The sequence below is a fragment of the Ambystoma mexicanum genome, chromosome 3q (genome assembly GCF_040938575.1).
Source record: "Ambystoma mexicanum isolate Mex_15411 chromosome 3q, UKY_AmexF1_1, whole genome shotgun sequence".
NCBI lineage: Eukaryota > Metazoa > Chordata > Amphibia > Caudata > Ambystomatidae > Ambystoma > Ambystoma mexicanum.
Genome location: NC_090926.1, coordinates 1017306270 through 1017328783, shown reverse-complemented (window position 1 = coordinate 1017328783; position 22514 = coordinate 1017306270). Strand labels below are relative to the sequence as shown.

The 22514-nt window shown below is 51.4% G+C and overlaps 1 protein-coding gene across 3 annotated transcripts in view; it reads left to right on the top strand.

Annotated features, from left to right (window-relative positions):
• The window catches only part of RNF213 (ring finger protein 213), a 3248263-nt gene that overhangs the window by 1190243 nt on the left and 2035506 nt on the right, over positions 1 to 22514 (top strand). For all 3 annotated transcript variants that reach the window (XM_069655189.1, XM_069655190.1, XM_069655188.1), the window contains exon 16: positions 17426 to 17609. In XM_069655189.1, the coding sequence (XP_069511290.1) occupies positions 17426 to 17609 (184 nt within the window). The remainder of the gene's footprint in view (positions 1 to 17425; positions 17610 to 22514) is intronic.

Below are 22514 nucleotides of genomic sequence, written 5' to 3'. Positions count from 1 at the left end.
AGGCTTCCTTTACCAGCGGCGCGAGACCAAGAGGAAGACGGTCCTCGCAGTGCCTCTGTTGGACGACATTTGGGATGAGGGCCTTTCCCTCCTCAAGAACCCTTCCACGACGCCAGCTAGAAGAGACCGGTACGAGAAGAAGTACCGGGTCCCGGACACGGCCCCCCTATGCCTCCGGGCGCAGCCTACCCCGGACTCCGTCGTCTCCGCGGCAGCCAGGAAGAAAGCGGGGGGGGTGCGGCCTCCACATCGACTTCCCCGCCGGACGGCGAGGGAAAGAAATTGGATGCTATGGGACGTAGAGTCATCTCGTCGGCAGCGACGACGATTAAAGCGGCCAACGCCTTGGCTATCGTGGCCCGCTACGACAGGGAGCTCTGGTACAAGATAGCTCCCCTGCTGGATTTTCTGCCGGACGACAAGAGAGCGGAGGCCCTTGAGATCCTGCAGGAAGGTGAGGTGGCTTCGGACCACGCCATCACCGTGGCGACGGACATCGCCGACACTGGGTTCCGCCAGCTGGGCAACGGCGTTTGCCTTCGACGTCGTGGATGGCTCAAAGCTACGGACTTTCGGCAGGACGTCCAGACCAGAGTCCTGGACATGCCCTTCGACAGGAACAACCTGTTTGGGAAGACAGTGGACGATTCCCTTCAGGCCATCAAGGCGGATACTGAGACGGCCCGGGCCCTTGGAGTCCTGCAGCAACGACGGACGCCCTTTCGGAGCGGCGGAGGCAAGGGCGCCTCCAAAGGTTCCGGCGGCGGTTTCGCTTCCTACCGTCAAGCGGCCCGCTCGTCGTCGCAAGAGGCCTACAGAGGACGAGGCAAGTCTAGCGGACCCCGCCGTCGTCGCCAAGGAGGTCAAGGCGGCAAGGCCGCGTCCAAGCAGGATTGAACCGGCCGTGGGGTCGGGCCCCCACCGAAGCACCCCGGTGGGAGGCCGGCTGGCGGGCTTCGTCAGCGTGTGGGAGTCCATCTCCACCGACCGTTGGGTGCTGGACGCCCTGGCCCGGGGCCACGCGCTCGAGTTTCAAAGAAGGTGCCCGCGCGTCCCCCCCGTGGCCAGGAAAGAACTTCACGTCCCTCAACTTCTCCTGGAGGTAAAGGCGATGCTCAGAAAGGGCGCCATCGAACTCGTCCCAAAGAGGCTTCGGGGCTCCGGAGTCTACTCCCGATACTTCCTCGTGAAGAAGAAGACGGGAGGATGGCGCCCCATCCTAGACCTGCGACGGCTGAACAAGTTCATCAAGGCGCAGAAGTTCCGGATGGTCACCCTCCAGCACGTCCTGGGTCAACTGGAGGAAGGAGACTTCCTATCGTCGTTGGATTTGGAGGATGCCTACTTCCACATTCCCATCCTAAAGGGGCACCGAAAATTCCTCAGGTTCGTGGTCCAAGGGCGTCATTACCAGTTCAAAGCCCTTCCCTTCGGACTACGGTCGGCACCCAGGGTATTCACCAAGTGCCTCGCACCGGTGGCGGCGCAGCTGCGCCGCGAGGGGATTCACGTCTACCCCTACCTGGACGACTGGCTCATCCGCGCCAAGACGAGGGAGCTCGCCGTGGTCCACACGGCAAGGACCGTCCAACTCCTCACGGACCTGGGATTCTCCGTGAACTACGCCAAATCCCACCTGGTGCCCGCGCAAGTCGCACTGTTTCTGGGAGCGAGGCTCGACACAGTGTCCCTTCTGGCCTCCCCGTCGGAGGAGAGGACCAGGACCATCTTGGGCAAGGTGCAACGGATGTTGGTGGCCGACGCGGCCAAAGTGAGGTCCATCAAGTCCCTCCTCGGGATGATGTCTTCCTGCATCTACCTCATCCCCATGTGCAGGCTCCGGATGCGCCCGTTGCAAGAATTCCTGGATGCGCGCTGGATCCAGACGACGGGCAGCTTCGAGGAAAGGATCAAGCTCGACGAGAGTTTCCGACGAGCGATACGGTGGTGGGGCACCCGCGCGCATCTGACGGCGGGCATGGACTTCCAGACCCCAGCCCACCAGGAGACTGTGACCACGGATGCCTCCCTGGAAGGGTGGGGAGCGCACACCGAAAATCTGCACGCAAGGGGACTCTGGCTCCCGACGGAGAAGTCCCTGCATATCAACGTCCTGGAGCTCCGTGCAGTGTTTTGGGCCCTCAGGTCCTTCCTTCCGTCCCTCAAGGGCAAGGTGGTGAGGATCTTCACCGACAACACCACCACCATGTTTTACATCAGGAAACAGGGCGGAACCAGGTCCCCAGCGCTGTCCAAGGAGGCGCAGGACCTGTGGCATTGGGCCGTCGCCCAAGGGATTTTTCTGGTGCCGTTTCATCTGGCAGGGATAAAAAACACCATCGCCGACTCACTCAGCAGGGAGCTGCGCTCGTGCCACGAGTGGGAACTACGGCAGGATCTGGTGGATCGCCTCTTCCGACGGTGGGGCACACCCCAGATCGACCTGTTCGCGACGGCGACGAACACCAAGTGCCGGAGGTTCGCCAGCAGGTTTCCCCAGACGAGGAGCATGGGCGATGCTTTCTCGTTCCCCTGGGAGGGCCTGTTCCTCTACGCGTTCCCTCCCTTGCCTCTGCTAATCCGGCTCGTCAACCAGCTCAAGAGGTCACGGTGCAGGATGATCCTCGTCGCACCTGCGTGGCCGAGGCAGATATGGTTCCCGGACCTTCTGGACTTGTCAGCGTCCCCGCCGATCAAGCTGCCGGCGGACGCGGATCTACTCTCCAGGGAAGGAGGCGCCATCCTCCACCACGACCCGAAGTCGCTGAACTTGCAGGCCTGGCTCCTGCAGCGCTAGAGTTTGGAGGATACGACATACCGGCCGATTGCAGAGAGGTTCTTGCAAAGGCCAGGGCGTCCTCGACTCTTAAATGCTACGGACACAAATGGAAGAGGTTCTCTGTCTGGTGCCACGCACAGAAGATTAACCCTCTACGGATTACGGCTCCCCAAGTACTGCCGTACCTGCTGACGCTGGCCAAAGCTGGTTTGGCACACGCGTCCATCAAGATTCATCTTGCTGCGATCTCCCGATACACCAGAACCACGGGGCGGACGTCCTTGTGGTCTCATCGTCTGGTGAAAGAGTTCATGAAGGGACTGTTCAGATCGTTCCCGCCGGTGAAGGCTCCGGCCCCGGCGTGGGAGCTCAACGTGGTGCTGACCAAGCTCATGGGACCTCCGTTCGAGCCTCTGCACTCGGCCCCGTTGAAGTTTCTATCGTGGAAAACAGCTTTTCTTGTGGCCATCACCTCCGCACGACGAGTGGGAGAGATCCAGGCCCTTTCCTGCAAGGCCCCGTACTTGACTTTCCACGACACGAGGGTAGTGCTCAGGACGCACCCCTCCTTCATGCCCAAGGTACCGTCGGACTTCCATCTCAACGAACCCTTGGTGTTACCTGTGTTCTTCCCGTCGCCTTCGTCGCCGGCTGAGAGGACTTTGCACTCGCTGGATGTAGCTAGAGCGCTGAAGTTCTACGTGGACCGCACGAAGGGTTTTCGGAAGACGTCACAACTCTTTGTGAACTTTGGACCTGTCAATCAGGGGAAGGCTCTCTCGAAGGCTTCCATCTCCAGATGGCTCTCCGGCTGTATCATGTGCTGTCACCGGTTGGCAAACCGACCGCTGCCTGGCCGTCCGAGAGCCCATTCCACCAGAGCGATCGCAGCTACCACGGCGTTCCTATCTGATGTGCCCCTGCTGGACATATGCAGGGCTGCTACGTGGAGGTCGACGCACACCTTCACGAAATTCTACTGCGTCGACCGGGATTCCAGGGAGGAGTCCAGGGTCGGCCAAGCAGTGCTGCGCAACCTGTTCGTCTGAGGTGAGCCTGGTGAGGAGGTAAGATGCTTAATGTTGAGTTGATGTGATGCTTAATGTTGAGCCTTTGCCACCTCCCGTGGTTGTGCATGTGTGTACTGCTATGTATTCTTTATTCATGAGCATGTGAATCCATGCCAGACCCCATGCTGGAGAAGGAACAAGTTACTTACCTGTAACTGTTGTTCTCCAGCATGGGTCTGGCATGGATTCACATGCGAACCCTCCCGCCTACCCCTCTGCGGCTCTTCACTTGGTCATACTGCCACTTCACGTGCTTCCAAATCTGAAGATGGCTGCCAGAGGCGGTGCTTAGGTAGAGGGCAGTCATTGGCTGTGGTCAGTATGACGCAGAGACCAGTGATTGGTTATTACTACGAAAGACAGATCAGAAACGAAACTGATACTGGTTTTTTCTTTACCGAGGATTCCCAGCCTGACGACAGGGAATATTCATGAGCATGTGAATCCATGCCAGACCCATGCTGGAGAACAACAGTTACAGGTAAGTAACTTGTTCCTTATAGTGGTAGCAGTAGCGGAGCAGCCAGACTTATCTCAAGAGTAAGTGAGCAGTACAAATAGTTACACAAAGGACAGCAATTACTATGATTCAGGCAAACACTGACTCAAGGATTCTAAGTAAAAGAATATATATTCATTTACTCAACAGTTGTATAACATTTCATTATTCTAAGGAAGTTAAAAATCACAATCCTTCGTGCACCACACCACACCACTTACCTTAAATTCCAGACAAGTTAAGCTCACAAATTGAAGTGGGAGCAAAATGGCACTCCGGCAATTTAAAAGGGATGGAAAGACAAAGTTATTACAAATTAGGCAAAACCAACAGGTAGGTACTCGGGGCAGTTGAACAAGAGAGAAAAGGCTTAGGGCCAAAGTCAATGGGTCAAAATTCTTTTGCTCAAGATCACACCGTTCAAGGTGGTTCGCGGTAAAGTTTGTGGCACAGTTTCCAGACGAGGTTGGTTGGTAGAAAGGTTAGTTCAAAGAGAAGAGCAGGACAAGCCCTTGGATGGGAGAAAGATTTCAAACACTTTCACTGCGGCTGACCGAAACGGGCAACCGGATTTGCACAGTACCTTAAAACGGAGAGGGCGCTGTAGCTGAGGCGGACGTTCCTGGTGGTTTCTGCAGGCACCCGGTTTTTCAAGCGACTGTCGGACTAACATGAAGTAGGAAGACTTGGAAGGTTGTGCGCCACCCAGGGAAGAAACCAGCAGCAGAGCAAAACAACGAATAAAAGGTGCGCTCCTTAAAACCCAAGCAGTGTCCGACCTTCCTGGCTATCCGGCCCACTGTAGCTTTGTACAGCGAATTCGACCAGAGGGGGGATCCTGGCTTGTAGTTTGGGCGAACTGGTTGGTCCCATCAGCTCAAAGGAAGAAGTTTCCTAGAGGATCTTCTCTGTCGTCAGAATCTGGCGATTCGGACCTGCATCAGGGCTTCTCCCGGCGGTTCAGTCGTGGTAGGGGACCTCTTCTTCCAGTTCCTCGTTGGTTCTTTCGTTTGAATGGCGATTGTCTTTTCAGTCCCAGAGACCTGCTTTTTATGCAGTTTTCCCCCCATTCATACAGCCTGGCTGTCAATCACACAGCAGGGTGGCTGGCCTGGAAAGGCCAGTCCCCTTAACCAATCAGACAAGAGTGCGACTTGGGTTACCAAGGTAACCCATGGCAGGGATCCGAAGATCCCTCCCTCACACCCTGCCTACCTAGACTATCAGGCACCTTAAGGTTTGCTTCTGTGCAGAAGCCTGTGAAAAGACATTGAACAAAGGATTCATCCCCGGTTTGGCGCGCAGAGAAAAACACAAGAAAGACTTTAACAAAAAGAAATGCCGAATAAACCCAGCCGGAACCAAAATAAAGTGTATTTGGTCAAGCGGGTTTATGTTCGAGGCTAATATAATAGCCTGAAACAATACCACGTTTATATAATATAATCACGGTGGAAAAGGTAGGGTAGTTACCACTGCCACCAGCCAAGTCTTAATGTTAAGGGAGCGAAACAAGGCTCCAAGAGGTACAGACAAAAAGGGATAAGAGTTAACCCTTTCCAGTACTCCATGTAAGATGGGGTGTACTGGGTCTGTGGTTTAAAGTGACTATATAAAGTTAATGGCAACTTTACCTGTTTCTGGGGGACAGTAGTCCGCCCCAAAAAAATGGAGTCAGTGGGAAGTCTCAAAGACAACCCTGTGTCACTGCACTGAAGGTGCTGTGTAACGCACACAAAAAGTGATGCACATAGAGTAGGTGAGGCTCCAGTGCCCAAGATGACACACAAAGTGAAAACACACACAGCAAATCACATGTAAGAGTGGGAAAAAGGCTCACACTCTCACCAGGTGAGAAAAAAAAAAAACCCTAGAAATCCAGCAAAGCTGCTGAGGGACTAAGTAGGTAAGGGAAATTAACCATTTATGAGAATTCTCCCTAACCGTACCTAACTCATTTACTTGACTTAAGGCCTAGTCTTTAACTCTCTAAAAGTTCACTTAACTGTGCTTTCAGCCTGCACTACATCACAACATAAAGTGTAGTTGTGGAAGATGCCAGTTATTAAAGCTTTCATGGAAGGAGTGGAAAGAATTAATCCTCCCATTTCTAACTTGGCTCCCGGAAGGGACCTAAACGTGGTATTGACTAGACGTATGGGACCTCTCTTCGAGCTCATGCACAAAGCGAGTCTTAAAGACCTCACCTCTAAGACTGCTTTTTTAATAGCCATTACCTCCATTAGGAGGGTAAGTGAACTACAGGCGCTCTCAGTTCTAGATCCCTTTTTAACAGTTCACAAAGATAAGGTGGTTCTGCGCAGTCACCCTAGGTTTGCGCCTAAATTCATTTCGAAGTTCTATGTGAACCAATCTATAGAACTACCAACGTTCTTTCATAATCCTTCAAGCATGGGAGAAAAGAGCCTGCACACACTTGATGTACGCAGAGCAGTCATGTTCTACATGGAAAGAACTCTACCACTAAGAAAGACTAATCAGTTTTTCGTTTCAGTGGCGGCAGCAAGAGGAGGAGATGCGGTCTCCAAATCAACTATCTCTAGGTGGATTGTCAAATGCATCACACTCTGCTACACTCTTGCTAAGAGAGAACTGCCCTTCAAGCCTAGAGCACATTCTACTCGAGGCACTGGGGCGTCCATAGCATTCATTGCAAATGTTCCCCTTGAGTCCATTTGCAAAGCTGCAACCTGGAGTTCCTTACACACCTTTACAAAACACTAAGAGAAGTATTTGGCCTTGGTGAATAGAGTGTACATCATCATCCAGGCATGGATGGCCACACACGGACTATGCCTGAATGATGATAAAACTGAACTCAACACCCTGGGTACTACTGCCAGCCTAAAGAAACTTAGCCCCGCCTACTCGTCTTTCATGATTGATGGCAACACTATCAGAGTGGGACATGAAGTCAAAACATTGGGTTTCTACCTGGACTCCAACTTCTCCTTCAATAGACAGGTGAACTCACTAGCCTCCTCCACGGCCTACACGTGCAAATTGATTCGCGCAGCCAAACCTTTTCTATCCGATACCAGCTGCTTGACCCTTGCCAGAGCCCTTATAATATCCCGTTTGGACTACTGCAACACTCTTTATCTTGGGTCCTCCAAAGCTACCACTATCAAATTACAAATTCTCCAGAATAACACTCAGAGCGGCTCTGGGCATCTCTAGAAGAGATCATAGCACAGTTAACAGCCAACAGAACAATTGGATCCCCATCAAAGATAAAATCTCCCTAAAAACTGCTTCACTCACCACAAGTCTCTCAATAACGCTGCTCCTATCTACCTGATTTCACAGACAGACCTCTTTGAGACCCACAAGAACAGCTCACAGAGATTGCCTCTCTGTCCCCAACTACAAACGTTCCTCCATAGGAGGTAACAGCTTCCCAGTGAAAGCGGCTAAACTGTGGAACTCCCTACTACCATCTCTCAGAATGGACATACCTTACCAAAACTTCCGATCCAAGATTATTTCCTGGTTGAAAACGTAATTTCTCTAAACACACCGAGCCCAAGTCCTGCATCTCCCTTGACATCTAGACATATTGTACTCCCCTGTGTCAACCTGTATATGTGTTTCTGAGGCTTGTGGAATCTGCTTAGATCATATGCTGTGCATAGGCCGACATCTAGTGGAAGCTGCGGAGTATTACAGTTTGTTTTTCGAAACTCGAAAATGGGCGTCGACACAGGCGTGCCAGTAATACTATCCCTAGTGTGACGTCCACTGTACCCAAGATCCCTCACGCGTCTAGGATCCTCAGATTGTTTTTTTCCGCCATACTGGTCGGAAGCATCTTGCGGAGTCCCCTGGCCTTAGCCATACTTCATACTTTGCTAATAATTGGAATTTAATTTCTTTATTGACATCCTTCCCCACCCCAACGTCGACCCTCGACACTCGACGACGGCTGGAGAAGACATCGACCGTCGGCTGCTGCACGACTGATCTGGGCCTCGGAAGGCCGCTGGCCTCGGCCCGGGCCTAGTAGGCCGCTGGCCTCGGCCCTGCAATTAGGGAGAGTGGGGGGTGGTACATACTCTTCACTCTTAGTATATAGGTACACCTTATATATTTCCTACACTTACCAGCCCGCTGCCTCAAGGTGCGTATGGAGGGTACCCCTTTTCAATTCTGCCCCAAGTGCAACCGCAAATACCCTTGGGTCGACAGGCACGCCACGTGCAATCTCTGCTTGCCGAGGGACCACCCCGAAGCGAACTGCAGAGCGTGTAGTAGGTTTAAACCTAAGACACTTAAGGACCGTTCGACAAAGCGTTGGGCCCACCACGCCAGGCAGGCGGCCATGGCAGCGGAGGGCGCCTTCAGCGATGGCAGCGACGCCGTACTTTCGGACGGCGAGGGCATTACGGCGTCGAAGGACAGCCGAGCGCAGGTCCCCGACCTCGGAAGGTCGTCCGGCAGGGCGGCTATGGGGAAGACCCCCGGCGACGCAATCGCTACACATCATACACACACTAAGCACACTAAGTCCAACCGAACCTCGACGCCGTCGACTTCTCGGAAAGAGGCACAGATAGAACGGTCCGACTCGGTGTCCTCTGGGCGCTCTCGATCGAGATCGCCTCATGACGCAAGGCAATCATCCACTCTTGCCAAGAGTGCCTCGCTCCCTAGACTAACGGAAGTTCGATCGTCGGAGGACGAAGACGACTTCCACCCCCAGGCCGCGCCCCAAGAGTCGGAGCCCGCAGTTAACACCAGCGAGGCTCCACGCTCGAAGGGCAGAGATACCTCTCCCGATCCTCGACGGCAGGCGTCGAAAACTTCCGGAGCCTCCAAGGGACAGGGAAAACATCTTTCCACGCACGGGGAGGGGGGGAAACAGCAGAAAATACTACCTGCACATTCTTCCACTCCTGTAAAACTGGCCAAGTCTGCTGATAAATCAACATCAAGCAAGGGTACCCACGATAAGTCCCCTAAATTGCCTGCTAAAGTCATCCCCACTTCCAGGAAATGGTCCAGTGAAGACATAGATAGTCATGTCAAGAATGTCTTCCTTGGCAGATTTTTATGACAAAAATCCGGAACATTTCCTCTCGTATGACCCACAGGGGGACACACCCTCAGGTTCCACTGATCCTATCCCCCTAAGTAAGAAAGCCCGGTTTGAAACCTCTTTAAGACCTGAACCCTTCGAGGTGCAGCCTTACTCTACTCCTTACCCCTTTTCTAGAGGGGAACAAGAGTTTGAAATTGTGGAGGAGCAAACCGGGACAGAATACTATGCGGATGATGAGGACCAGGAGGAGGAAGAGGACGAACCGGAGAGATATAGAGTAGATTCCCCGGTAGAGGACGAAGCCCCGGTTACCGACTCGCCAATCGATAACCAGCCCCTCCTTAATGAGGTTCTTGCTCGCGCAGCAGAACATTTTCACATCGACACACACGGTGTACAGGAGGAAAGGGACTTCGCAGAAGAGCTGGTGGGAGAGAGGAGGCCGGTTGCCCAGACCATCCCTATCCTTAAATCCATCCAGCGAAGAATAGATCCGTCCCTGGTGAACCCAAACCTCACCAGAGCAGTCAACCCCAGAGTCGAAAAACTTTTCAGGGCAGCCCAGTCTGACCCGCTCTATATAAGAGGACATCTGAAACCAGACTCCCTAGTTGTCACCAACACCCGGAAGAGAGCTGGAACACCCTTGTCTTCGTCAGAAGCTCCTCCCAACAAGGAGAGCAAAAGACTCTACGGTTTTGGCAGGAAGGTAGCCTCAACGTCGGCCTACCAAGCAAGGATTGCTAACTCCACCACCCTGTTGGCCAGCTACAACTGCCATCAGTGGGAAGAAGTCGCGGCACTCATAGCCTCTGCTCCTGAACCATTAAAGGGCCAGTTGGCTCGGATTTCTGCAGAGGGTAGAGCCGTGTCTGGTTGCATATTGAAAGCAACCTTCGACGCCGCAGACAACGCAGGACGATTGATAGCAGAAGGTACTGTTATCAAGAGACATGCTTGGTTACGGCAGTCGGGGTTCAAGACAGAAACTCAGGCTTCTTTAATAGATAAGCCGGTGGAACCCGATCTATTGTTTGGGAAAGCGGTCGAAGACGCACTAAAAAATGCCAAGGACGAATACGAGACTCTCAAATCCCTTGGCCAGCTAACCAACAAACCCCCTAACCAGAGGGGGAATAGTAATTTTCGTCGCCCACGCGGCCAAAATTCACAGAGGCAACTATCCCCAGGGACAGGGTACACAGTGGAGCAACAACCAGCAGTCTACCCAGAGTTACGGCAGGGGTAACAAAAGAGGTCGTGGAAGAGGCAGAGGCAGCCCCAACAAGGGAGGCGCCACGCCTCCACCAAAGCAGTGACGCTCAGTTCAGGGTCCCTTCTCACGCAACCCCAGTAGGGGGACGCATTTCCAACTTCACCCAGGCTTGGGAAGGGATCACATCAGACAGATGGGTGCTGTCAACAGTGTCCACAGGATACTGTATAGAACTACTGCAGCGTCCCCGGAACCATCCGCCACGACAAAGAGTACACTCATTAGAACATCAAAAGATCCTTCTCGAGGAGATCGCCATTCTGCTAGAAAAGGACGCGATAGAATTCGTCCCGGGACACCAGGTAAACAAGGGTATCTATTCAACTTACTTCCTTGTGCCAAAGAAAGATTTGACAATGCGCCCAGTATTGGACTTACGACCTGCCAACAAGTATGTCAAGCCCCAAAAATTCCGTATGACCACGCTACAAGAGGTAATCCCCCTCCTAAAAAAGGGGGATTACATGGCAACCTTGGATATGAAAGATGCTTATTTTCATATTTCCATGCTCCCGGCGCACAGAAAGTACTTGCGCTTCAAGGTGGACAGTCGCCACTACCAATTCAAGGTACTGCCCTTCGGGATAGCTTCAGCACCAAGGGTATTCACAAAGGTACTGGCGGTGGCAGCTGCACACCTACGCACGGAAGCAATTCCAGTGTACCCTTATCTGGACGACTGGCTCATAACGGGGGGAACCCCAGGAATATGCAGGACAAACATTCAGAGGACCATCGACCTCCTCCACGATTTAGGCTTCTCAATCAACGAAAAGAAGTCAAGCCTAGTGCCAAGCACGTCAAAACAGTTCCTAGGAGCTATCCTAGATACTCAGAAAGGGTTGACCTTCCCTTCGGAGGAAAGAATTCGGAATATACTACTGCAAATTCCACATTATCAGTCCGGTCAACAAATAACGGTACGCAAAGCTATGCGGTTACTGGGCATGATGGCGTCATGCATTTACCTGGTCCCCCACGCGCGCCTGCGCATGCGTCCCATGCAGGAATGGTTGGCGAAACAGTGGTCTCAGGCAAGTGGTCAGTGGGACGATCTAGTGGTCGTTTCGCCAACACTTGTACAGAGCCTACACTGGTGGACAGGAGAAAATCTCGCAAGGGGAAAACCCTTTTACGATCCCGAAGTACAGGCAGTGGTGACTACAGATGCATGCCTGACTGGGTGGGGAGCTCACTATCTCCACCACACAGCTCAGGGTCTCTGGTCTCACTCAGTAGCCAAGAACCACATCAACCTGCTAGAGCTTCTGGCAGTATTCAGAGCGCTTCGGGCGTTCGAGCCCCACCTACTAAACTTGTCGGTGCAGATCCGGACGGACAGCACGACAGCCATGTTCTACCTGAACAAACAGGGAGGGACTCGTTCGCCAAATCTGTCCAAACTTGCCCAGAAAATCTGGATATGGGCACTCAGACGGAACATCTTCCTGTCATCGCAACATGTTCCAGGGGAGCTCAATTCCCTAGCGGATGCTCTAAGCAGAGACTCCCTCCCAGAGGAACACGAATGGGTCCTTCACAAAGATCTCGTAGGAGATCTCTTCTCTCAGTGGGGTTTTCCCACTATAGACTTATTCGCCACAAGCGAAAACAAACAATGCCCAGGATTTGCATCCAGGTTCCCCCAGCCAGACTCCCAGGGGAACGCCCTGTGGATGAACTGGTCAGGGATGTTTGCGTACGCTTTTCCACCAACTCCTCTCATCAGGAAAGTGGTGTACAAGATGAACAAGGAATCGATGACGCTCATCCTAGTTGCTCCCATGTGGGCGAGACAACCATGGTTCCCACACCTACGCAGGATGTCGGTGTGCAAGCCCATCAAACTTCCAGCCTGGTACAACCTACTGTCCCAGCAACAAGGTCAAACAGTGCACCAGCAACCCAACTCAATGAACCTGGCAGCATGGCTCCTGAGGTCATAGAGTTTGGACATCTCAAATTACCCCAGAGGTGTATGGACATCCTAAAAGAATCCAGGAAACCAAACACAAGGCACTGTTACTTTGACAAATGGAAGAGATTCGTTATCTGGTGCCAGAGTAAACAAATCAACCCGGTTGATTCCACTCCTTCCAACATTGTTACATACATGCTCCACCTGCTAGATGCAGGATTGGTTTTTAACTCTCTGAAAGTACACCTGGCAGCCCTCTCGGCTTACACCACTTCACATAGCAAAGTGTCGTGGTGGAAAGTACCAGTAGTTAAAGCCTTCATGGAAGGAGTAAAGAGACTTCACCCTCCCATCTCTAACCCACCGCCAGGGTGGGACCTTAATGTGGTGCTAGCTAAGCTCATGGGCCCCCCTTTCGAACCCATGCATAAAAGTAGTCTCAAACACCTGACTTATAAAACAGCCTTCTTAGTAGCCATTACCTCTATAAGAAGGGTCAGTGAAATTCAGGCTCTGTCAGTGCAGGATCCGTTCTTTACTATCCACAAAGACAAACTGGTTTTACGCACACACCCTAGGTTTTCACCTAAATTTATATCTAAATTCCATGTAAACCAGTCCATCGAGCTTCCGGCTTTCTTCCAGAACCCGCAAAGCTCGGCTGAGGTGAAACTACACACCCTAGATGTGCGTAGGGCGGTCCTCTACTATGTAAATAAAACCAGACCGCTAAGAAAAACAGATCAACTGTTTGTCTCCGTAGCTACAGGCAGAGAGGGGGATCGCGTCTCTAAAGGCGCCATCTCGAAGTGGATTATCAACTGTATACAGCTGTGTTACTCTCTCTCTGAAAAGACTCTGCCTTTTACGCCAAGGGCCCACTCTACTAGAGGCATTGGGGCCACTCTGGCTTTCATTGCAAATGTTCCCCTCGACACCATTTGCAAAGCAGCTACTTGGAGCTCTATTCACACCTTTACTCAGCATTACTGCATTGACACTCATTCCAAAGCAGATACACAAGTGGGACAAGCGGTTCTAAGACACTTATTTGCTCATGACCCTTCTCACATCCCACCTCCTTCTTCTGGTACTGCTCGCTAATCTATGCACAGCATGTGACCTAAGCAGATTCCACAAGCCTCAGAAGGGATACATTACTCACCGTAATCGTATTTCTGATGCTTGTATCTGCTTAGATTCACATGCAACCCACCCTTCCTCCCCTCCGAGAGAAGGCGCATGATTGCTTGTAGTCTTACCTTTCTGTCTATCTGCTTGGATTATCTGTACTCACGCTACTCCTCATGCTTCCTCATGTCAGAAAAAATACAATCTGAGGATCCTAGACGCGTGAGGGATCTTGGGTACAGTGGACGTCACACTAGGGATAGTATTACTGGCACGCCTGTGTCGACGCCCATTTTCGAGTTTCGAAAAACAAACTGTAATACTCCGCAGCTTCCACTAGATGTCGGCCTATGCACAGCATGTGAATCTAAGCAGATACAAGCATCAGAAATACGATTACGGTGAGTAATGTATCCCATATATTCCTTGCTATTATTACTATTGTGTATTTGTGTATATATATTTCATTAATTTCGCAAATTCCTGTAACTGCTGCGCCTTGTTACCCTAGGGTATTCTGGTGCATTACAAATAATAAACAAACTATTGCCCAGACACTCACTCTAGGTCTGATTCTCAGGTGGGACAGGCATCTTTTCACTACTGTTCTTTCTCACAACCCACCTCCAACTCTGGGTACTGCTCGCTAGTCTATGCACAGCATGTGATTCTGAGTGGATTAACAAGCATCAGAAGACATGCATTTCTTACCCCCCCTCAGCACCCCAATGTACAGGAAGTTGATCCTTTCCTGGAAGGAAAGGTGAAACACAATGTCAGAGGAAAGAAGTTATTCAGACAGCTAGGCCAGCCAATTTCAATTGGGCGAAAGTCTAGATGAGCTGAAGCACTTCTTGTAGTTGAATAAAAGTCTTGCAATTTTTTTTAAAAGACTTTGTAGAAAAAGTAGAATCAATGTAGGATCACAAGCTGGGAGGCTTGTGAGAGGTAGAATATGCAAGCATCTCTACAGAAGCAACCAAGACAAGTCTCAACTGAGATCAAGTAATGCTACAACAACAAGAGGTAAGTCCTCTCAAACTTAACAGTACCTTTTGGTTAGAAGAAATGGTTCCAGCTGGCTTCTGTTCCTGTGCAGCTCTGCAGATCCTTTGGTTCCTGGGTCTCAGTCATGGGGACAAGAGGGAGGACGTCTGGGGACTCCTGCACTGTAATGGGACGGTCAGCGGCAGAAAAGGACAAACTTCTATTCAGCAGCACTTTGCGGTTTCAGCTCCTCGCGTCTCTGCAAATAGCACCACAGCGGTCTCACGGATACCACTCTGGACTTACCTCGCATCTGGGGTCCAGCAGTCTGTTGAGGTGGCTCAGCCTTGGTCAGTCCTGCTTCAAGGGAGTGCGGGGGATCTTCCTTCATCACGGGTCCGTCTTAAAAGTGATGCACTCCGTTTGGTGTTCCTCCTCCTGGCACTTCAGTACCAGCAGCAGCAGCAGTGGAAGTACAGCCAGCTCAGAGAGGATGTCCAAACAAGTTTACTTTGGTGTTGATTGGTCCCACCAACTCAAGGGGAGAAGTCGTCCTTGCAGGGCTTCTCTAGTTGAGGTGAATTTGGAGCTTCAGCACAGCAGCAGGGCTTCACCGGGCAAACCAACGGTCCAGGAGTTGCAGCAGGCGTCTCTTCCAAGTTCTTCTTCGGATTCCTTCGTCCAGTGGTCAAAAGCATTGCCTTTTATGCAGGTTTCTCACGTTCATTTCAGCCTAGCTGTCAGTCACACAACAGGGTGGCTGTCCTCCAAGAACAGCCAGTCAGCCAATCACATTTGGTTGCATTCCTGTAACCAAGGGGATTAGGGAGTTTCGGGCACCTACCTCACTTCCTGCCCCTGCCAGCCACGCTGCAGCCAGAGGCGGGCTTCACGAGTGAATCCCACCAAAGACAAAACTAACAAAGGGACCAAACCTGGTTTGGCGCGCAGAGTAAATCTCAAGAAGGACCTTTACAATAAGAAATGGCAAAAAAAGAAGACCGGGCCATTTTGACAAAATGGGCACCCATGGGTGCTTTACTGGGGCTGCAATTGCAGCCCGCAATAAAAACATGCATTGGAATTAAAAAGTTAACCACTGCCACCAGCCATTAATTGTAGAAAGGGTAACATAACAATGTTACATGAGAAACTAAACAAAGGGGTTACTAAGTAACCCATCCAACACCCTATTGTAAAATAGTGTGTGCTGGGTCTAGAAAGTTACAAAATTTAAGTAAAGTCAATTTCACTTCACTGCTCTTGGAAACAGTTTCACCAAGAGAAGGTATTTAAACCTTTTGGGAAATCTAAGAGATTTCCCTGTGGCTCTGCACTGAAGGTGCTGTGTATCACAATGTAAAGATGCCTATGGTGTTTGTCAGACTCCAAAGTCACTGGAAACCGAGTCCAAATCACAGAAAAATACATGAGAAAGTGGGGAAAAAAGTCTCACTCTCTCCAGGTCAGAAATTAAAAAGTCCTAGAGTCCAGCGAAAGTGCTGGGGGTCTCTAAGGTAGAGAGGAGTTAGCACCTTTCTAAGAATTCTCGCTAAAACAGTCATGGTGCTAGGAAGCACGTTTGGGAAAGGAAAAAAAATCCAATGACCAGAATGCAGCAGTGTCAGAGTGGTCAGGTATATGATTGAGAAAAGCGATGTTTCGAAATTCTTCGACGTAAAGCATTTGATGAAAGCAGGACGTTTGGGGAAGGTCACACCGGGTATGAAGAAGGAATTATGTAGTGGCAGTTACTGAAAGTTGAAAGTGATAAGACCCAGAATTAAAATTGTTAAAGCAGAGCTGCGTTAATACTGGAGAGGATTGAATTAGGCGAGGGAAGCTTGAGAGAAGTATATGAACTGCCTTTTTTCGTGAACTGTTTGGAACAAACAGAACTGTTGCCGATCCCGAGCAACTTGAGCTTGGGGACCCATTTTCCTACAAGTGTGTTTTTCAACTACTTTTTATCTACCTGTTGCATGAGCCAAAACATGTGCCGGGGGATTTGTGACTCTGCACACCCATTTCAGGTAAATCCGTATGATGTGATCTCTTTGGGACATTGGTTTTAGTTACCTTTTAGGATAGAACTGCTCAACATAGGAGACTGCCTTATAATTGTAAGGCAGGGCGCATTAACAGTTTGATCTTTCTTTGCGCAATATTGTTTTTTCTATGTAGATCGTTTATTACTTTTTTCATAGTAATCTCTGTGCTAAACTACACAAAACTTTACCAACTGTGTAAATGTGTGTAGTGTATTGTACTTTTAGGTTTTACTTGCATGGGTTTTTGTGCCTAAAAATAGTATTCTACATGTGTGGGCCCTTAATTGATTGTCTCGAAGTATTAATGACTGTACTTCTACACCAAACCTCTGATCGGCTAATTCTGCATGGCTGCTCAGCCCATGCTAACTTGAAAGAGTTTGGCAATGCCAAAAGTTAAATCCCATTGCTCATCACATAGGTTGGCCTTCCAGAAGCCGTTCTGGTTTTGAAAATCTGTACCAACACTGTTTTTTGAGATTAGCAATCTAGCAATTTTCTGTGTTGTGATCTTTGTTGAAAGTGATTTGACCTCTGCTTGAAGTATATTATTCTACCAGTTGAAGATGTTACTGTGCCTATAAACATTCATATGAGCTTAACAGACTAGCATTGTATATGATCATTTTGCTTCCTTTGTTTTACTCTTCAGGGGAGAAATGATATTCTGGGCAAGCTGTCCTCTTATGATCTATACAAATTTGGTAGACTGCTATCGGAAGTGATCACAAAGTCGTGGCCAGCTAGTGGAGATGGAAGGTGGATAGATGACTTTGACAGGGTCTTGGAACATTTACATTCATGGCCGGGTGTCAAGCACATTTTCAAGCTTTATGGTAAGTAGACTTTCCTGTATATGATGTTTTTTAGCTTGACGTATAGCTACCTGCTTTTGAGGAGATTTGTGCGCAATCCTCTTATGTCGGTGTTGCCATCTAACCTATTGGTAGAACAGTATCTCGCCCAAAAGGTAAGACCAGACTCTCCAGTGGTACCTGTAGCAGAGCAGCTGTGCTTAACCTTAGGAGGGAGAAAGCTTAGAAGGGATTTGGGTATTTCCAGTAGTTGCCACAAAAGAATGCACCACACTGCCATACTGAAAAAATACATTCTCCTGCATGGTGTCTGGCATGGATTCACATGCTCATGAATATTGCCCGTCAGGTTTGGAATCCTTGGTAAAAGAAAAAATAGTTTCACTTTCACTTCTGAACTGTCTTTCTCCTACAAACCAATCACTGAGCTCTGGGTCATACTGCCCCCAGCCAATTACTGCCCTCTCCCTAAGTACCTCCTCTGGCAGCCATCTTCAGATTTGTATTGCACGTCCAATTCGTGCTTTTTTTGCTAGGAATTTCCTATTTTTGTTCCATCGAGCCCATGTGCTCCTTCGCTTCTTCATCTGACTTAAAAGGATCTTCATCGCCTCTCAAGGGCAGAATCGTCGAGTGTTTCTCAAAACCTCTGGAAGGCCATCAGGCCTACACCATGGCGGAGTAGAAGTGCGGCTCTTCCCTTTTCAAACTCTGCTCAGTCTGCAGCCTGCAGAACGTCTTTGTGGAGGACAAGTATTCCCAGTGTCTTTATTGTCTTCACCCGTCCCACAAGGGAGAGGATTGCGAGATCTGTCCCGGCTTTACCAAGCGCAGCATATTGGCGGCGTGGCTTAAAGCCAAGGCCCCTGCCTCATGTGATTCACAGGGGCATGCCTCTTCCGGATCCAGCCAGCCAGAGCGGGCCTCTAAGTCCTTTGAGGTCGCTACATCTGTGGGGGCCCAAGATAAGGCTATGGACCGCGAGTCAATTGCCATCAGTGTTGCTGCCCAAGTGGGTCCCACAACGGTCAGGGCACGCCCCTCGTCTCCAGCGGCTTGAGTCTTCAGCCACCGCTCCAGTTTAGTCGAAGAGAAAGTCTGCCTCGAGGAAGCTGCGCGAGAAACCAGAGAAGATCAAGTAGACCGTCTTGCCATGTGAAGGCCCAGGTGATTCATGCGAAAAACGTCTTCGTCGATCAAACTGGTGGCAGCCGCCTCTCCAAGGCGAAAGTTGTGAACCCGGTCCAGGGTACACTGACGGCTGTCAGGGTGACTCTTCCTCCCAGACGGGATGCTTTGACCAAGCCAGTGGGAAAGACCCCTGAAAAGAGTATGCCGACCCTTTCTCCGATGACGACCCCTTGTGACCTGAAAAACGGAGGGGGGTGGGGGGTTTTGGGGGTGGAAGAGCTTCAGGGCATGGATATTTGATCTTCCGACGAAGAGGACGTGGGTTCCGTCCACAACATCCAGGAAGATATGGGAGACGACAACGATGGAAACGTCGGGCATCTAGTTCCCGCCGGTGGTGACAACGGTGATGAGGACGTTGGCCTGGGAAAACGACATAGGCGCTGGGATAGAGAAGAGAATGCCTCAACTGACGGCGACGACCCCATTGACACCGGGGCCACTGTTAGGCAAGATTGCAAGGCATAAAATAAGCAGTGTTGCATAGCAGTTTGCTAAGCAATTCTGTAGGTTTGCTAATCAAATGGACACTTGTGTAGCAAAGTTAGCTATTTAAGTGGCCCTCGTCAATGAAGGCACAGCTCACCCTACATTCCTCGCTTACCCTCAGTGCTCTCTTCATCCTCTTTTCTCTGTTCACTTCAAGTGCTAATGGAGAGAAATTGCAGCAGTAATCGTCTCCTCCACTCTTGAGTGCCAAAGGTATGTGTGCGAGTGCTAGGCAGGAATTTTTTTCAAATAATTGCAATCCAGAAGTAATCAGGGTTATACTTTTAATAAGCTTTCTATATCCTGTCTGGCAAAAAGATGTATGTGACAACTTTATATTTTTTTAAAACATAGTCGTGCAATTCCATTCCTAAAATGTAAGTTGTTACATAATGCATCATTACGGTATTGATACTGTAAAACAATGCATCATCGATTCCAAGATGGCCGCCCGCAGGTAAAGACGCACGTCTCCGGGCTCCGCACCTGCAGGATTCAAGAGGGGTATAAAGCTGAAAATAAGAGCTAAAAGAAAAGGCGCAGAAAGCGCACGGGATATAGGCATTAATAACGTCTGTGACTGCGGACCGGGGGGGGCTCCCTCAACGCGCAGGAGGAAGAGCTCTGACGGACTGCTGTGCCCCAATGGTCCGAATCGAGCAGGAGCCCTGAGGTGAGAGGCCTGGAGGGAGATGGGCGAGTGAAGTGCCCCATTGTCGGAGCCCCCGGGAGAAAGTGAGAGCGAGCCCCATCCGAGGCGTGAATAGCCCCCCCGCCGAGTGTTCTGGTGGCGGTTGCTGCCAGGGGGCTGGTGCAGCGTCCTGCGTGGGAGGGACGGTGGAGGCCCTGCCGAAGGAGAAAGCCTGCCCGCCGAAGGAGAGCAGGGGATAGCCGAGGGACCAGACGGACTTCCAGCTGGGCAGGTAGAGGTCCTGAGCCACAGCCTGTACCGTCTGGGAGTGGTCCGCGGCCCCCTCCCCCGGCCCCCGGAGAAGAAAACACAAGAAGGTCGTCCGCCGGCATCGGTGGGCGGATCGGGAGCAGAGAAGCAGTTCCCCGTCGGAGCGGCCCGGGCGCGGCCGTGTGGAGGTGGGAGAAGGGGCTGGAAACAAGCGGTGAGCCCTGGGGTGCTGCCCTGCGGTGTTGCCCGGACCTTGGAGGGAGTCGGCCCGGGTGGCAGGATCAGACGCAGAGGGAACAGCAGCAGCAGCGAAGGGAGAGCCCTCGTCGGGGGCGTGAAGCATGGCTGGCTCCACCTGAGATCCCACACAACAGAGCTTTAGGTGCCGGGTTGGGGGGAGCTGCCGGTGCCTCCTTGTGCGGCGGGGCCTCGGCCGGTCCCTTAACCGAGAGTGAGCCCTGCAACGGGGGCAGCCATGCAATGGTGCACACTGAGTCCAGGCGAAGACCCGTGCAGTCAGGTGGATGACGAGGAGTCAGAGGAGGTCACAGCGGCAGCTGGGGAAGGACCGATGGGACATTACACAGCCTGATTCCACCATTAAACAGCTAATCCAAACAGAGCAACGCAGGCTACGTGGCTGGGTTACCAGAAGTGGTTCCTGGGCCGTAGTAGATACTGGAGAAGCAGCAACGGGGAGTTGAGTCTCCCGAGTGGGGTTTGCAGCAGCATTGCTTAGCGCATTGCCCAACGGGGAAAGGTGAACACCATCTGGCAGCAGACGCACCCCATCGGGGGCTCGTCGGGGAAAGGTGAACACCAACTGTCAGCAGACGCACTCCATCGGGGGCACGTCAAGCCCCGCCGCAATATAAGAAAGGGAACAAAGGGTTTACAGAGGACATAATAAACCCTGGCCCAAGCAGAGCAAATGGAATCAGCATCAGTAGCGGCCGCCAGGAGAGCAAGGTAGGCGGCTCGCTCGCATCTCTTAACTAACACACAACCAGGGAGGGAGGCCCAATAGCAGGTACTGGTCCGGAACAGGCCCGACGAGGTCGAGGAGTAGCGGGGCGGAGGCCTAGCAGACGCTCCTACGGGGCCGGATGGACTCAGGGAAGTTAAAGGGGACTTAAAGGACAATCCCCCTCAGGGGGATAACGCTTCAATAGCAGCAACCCCAAATAATAAAAGTGGGGGAAGAGGCCGCAGCCGAACACAGATGCGCTGGGTGCTCGCGCTGCACTGTACACAATCCCAGTAGCGGGGACGCACGGCCAGCCAATACCCGCCTCAGTAGCAGCAACGCATTGGCGGAGGGCACAAAAGAGTAGAGATATCTGTGATTAGCCTAGATGCCTGGCGCCAGGATGAAAAGTGCACCCCCAAAGGCGAAAAGGTCCCCCCAAATCCAGGATAACCATCTGGTCAAGTGCTGGAGTCGTCAACAACCACAGGACCTAAACACACTGTCGCTGCCACAACGCTCTGCAGAGACAATGTCGGATACATCCCCTAGCGCCACAGACCCGAATAAGGAGGACCTGCTGACCTGCTTGAAGGGAATGGAGTTAAGAATGACGAATGCATTCCAGATGTCATGATCTCTGCTTCCAAAGGGTCAGGGTTTTCCCAACTCCCTTGGAAGCAGATCCATAACCCAGGTTCCGAGTGCCAACCAGTCCCAATTGGGACCTTTTGGACCCTGTCCTGGCGCCAGTGGCACCAGGCTCATAAATATGCCCAGTCCCAGCGCTGGAAGCGCCGGGCTCATAATGCTTGGGTGGACTTACCTGCAGCAGACCATGCTGCTTACTTACCTGCCAGTTGAGCCTCTGATCCTCTTCTGTTTGGGACTACTTTTCCTGTTGCGTGTGGCAGGAGCCACTCCCTAGGTTCAGAACACTGGAACTCTTCTGGAAAGCAGGAACTCTTTTCTTACCTAGGCGAGGCTGTGGAAGGAGACACCTAAGCACTACACTATTTAAACCACACCCGATGGATGAATCTTGCTTTGCGTTATTCTGCATCCTCTGCAGCAGAACGCTCATCGTGTCTTCTGCATCTGTTCCTGGGCCTAAGGAAAAAAGGGCTTACCATTCTGAATCCAGTCTTCAGCAACACCTATAAAGACAAGAAAGAACAGGTTAGCATTACGGTCTTCAGTGACAGCGCTTCACTTACCTGGTCGGTCCATCGGCTGTCACCAACGCCTTGCGCTGCATTCCGGCATCTGAAAGACAAAGGCTTACCTACTCTTCGTGCGCTCCGGAGGTCTTCGCACTGCATTCCGGCATCTGAAAGACAAAAGCTTACCAACTCTTCGCACGCTCTGGAGGCCTTCG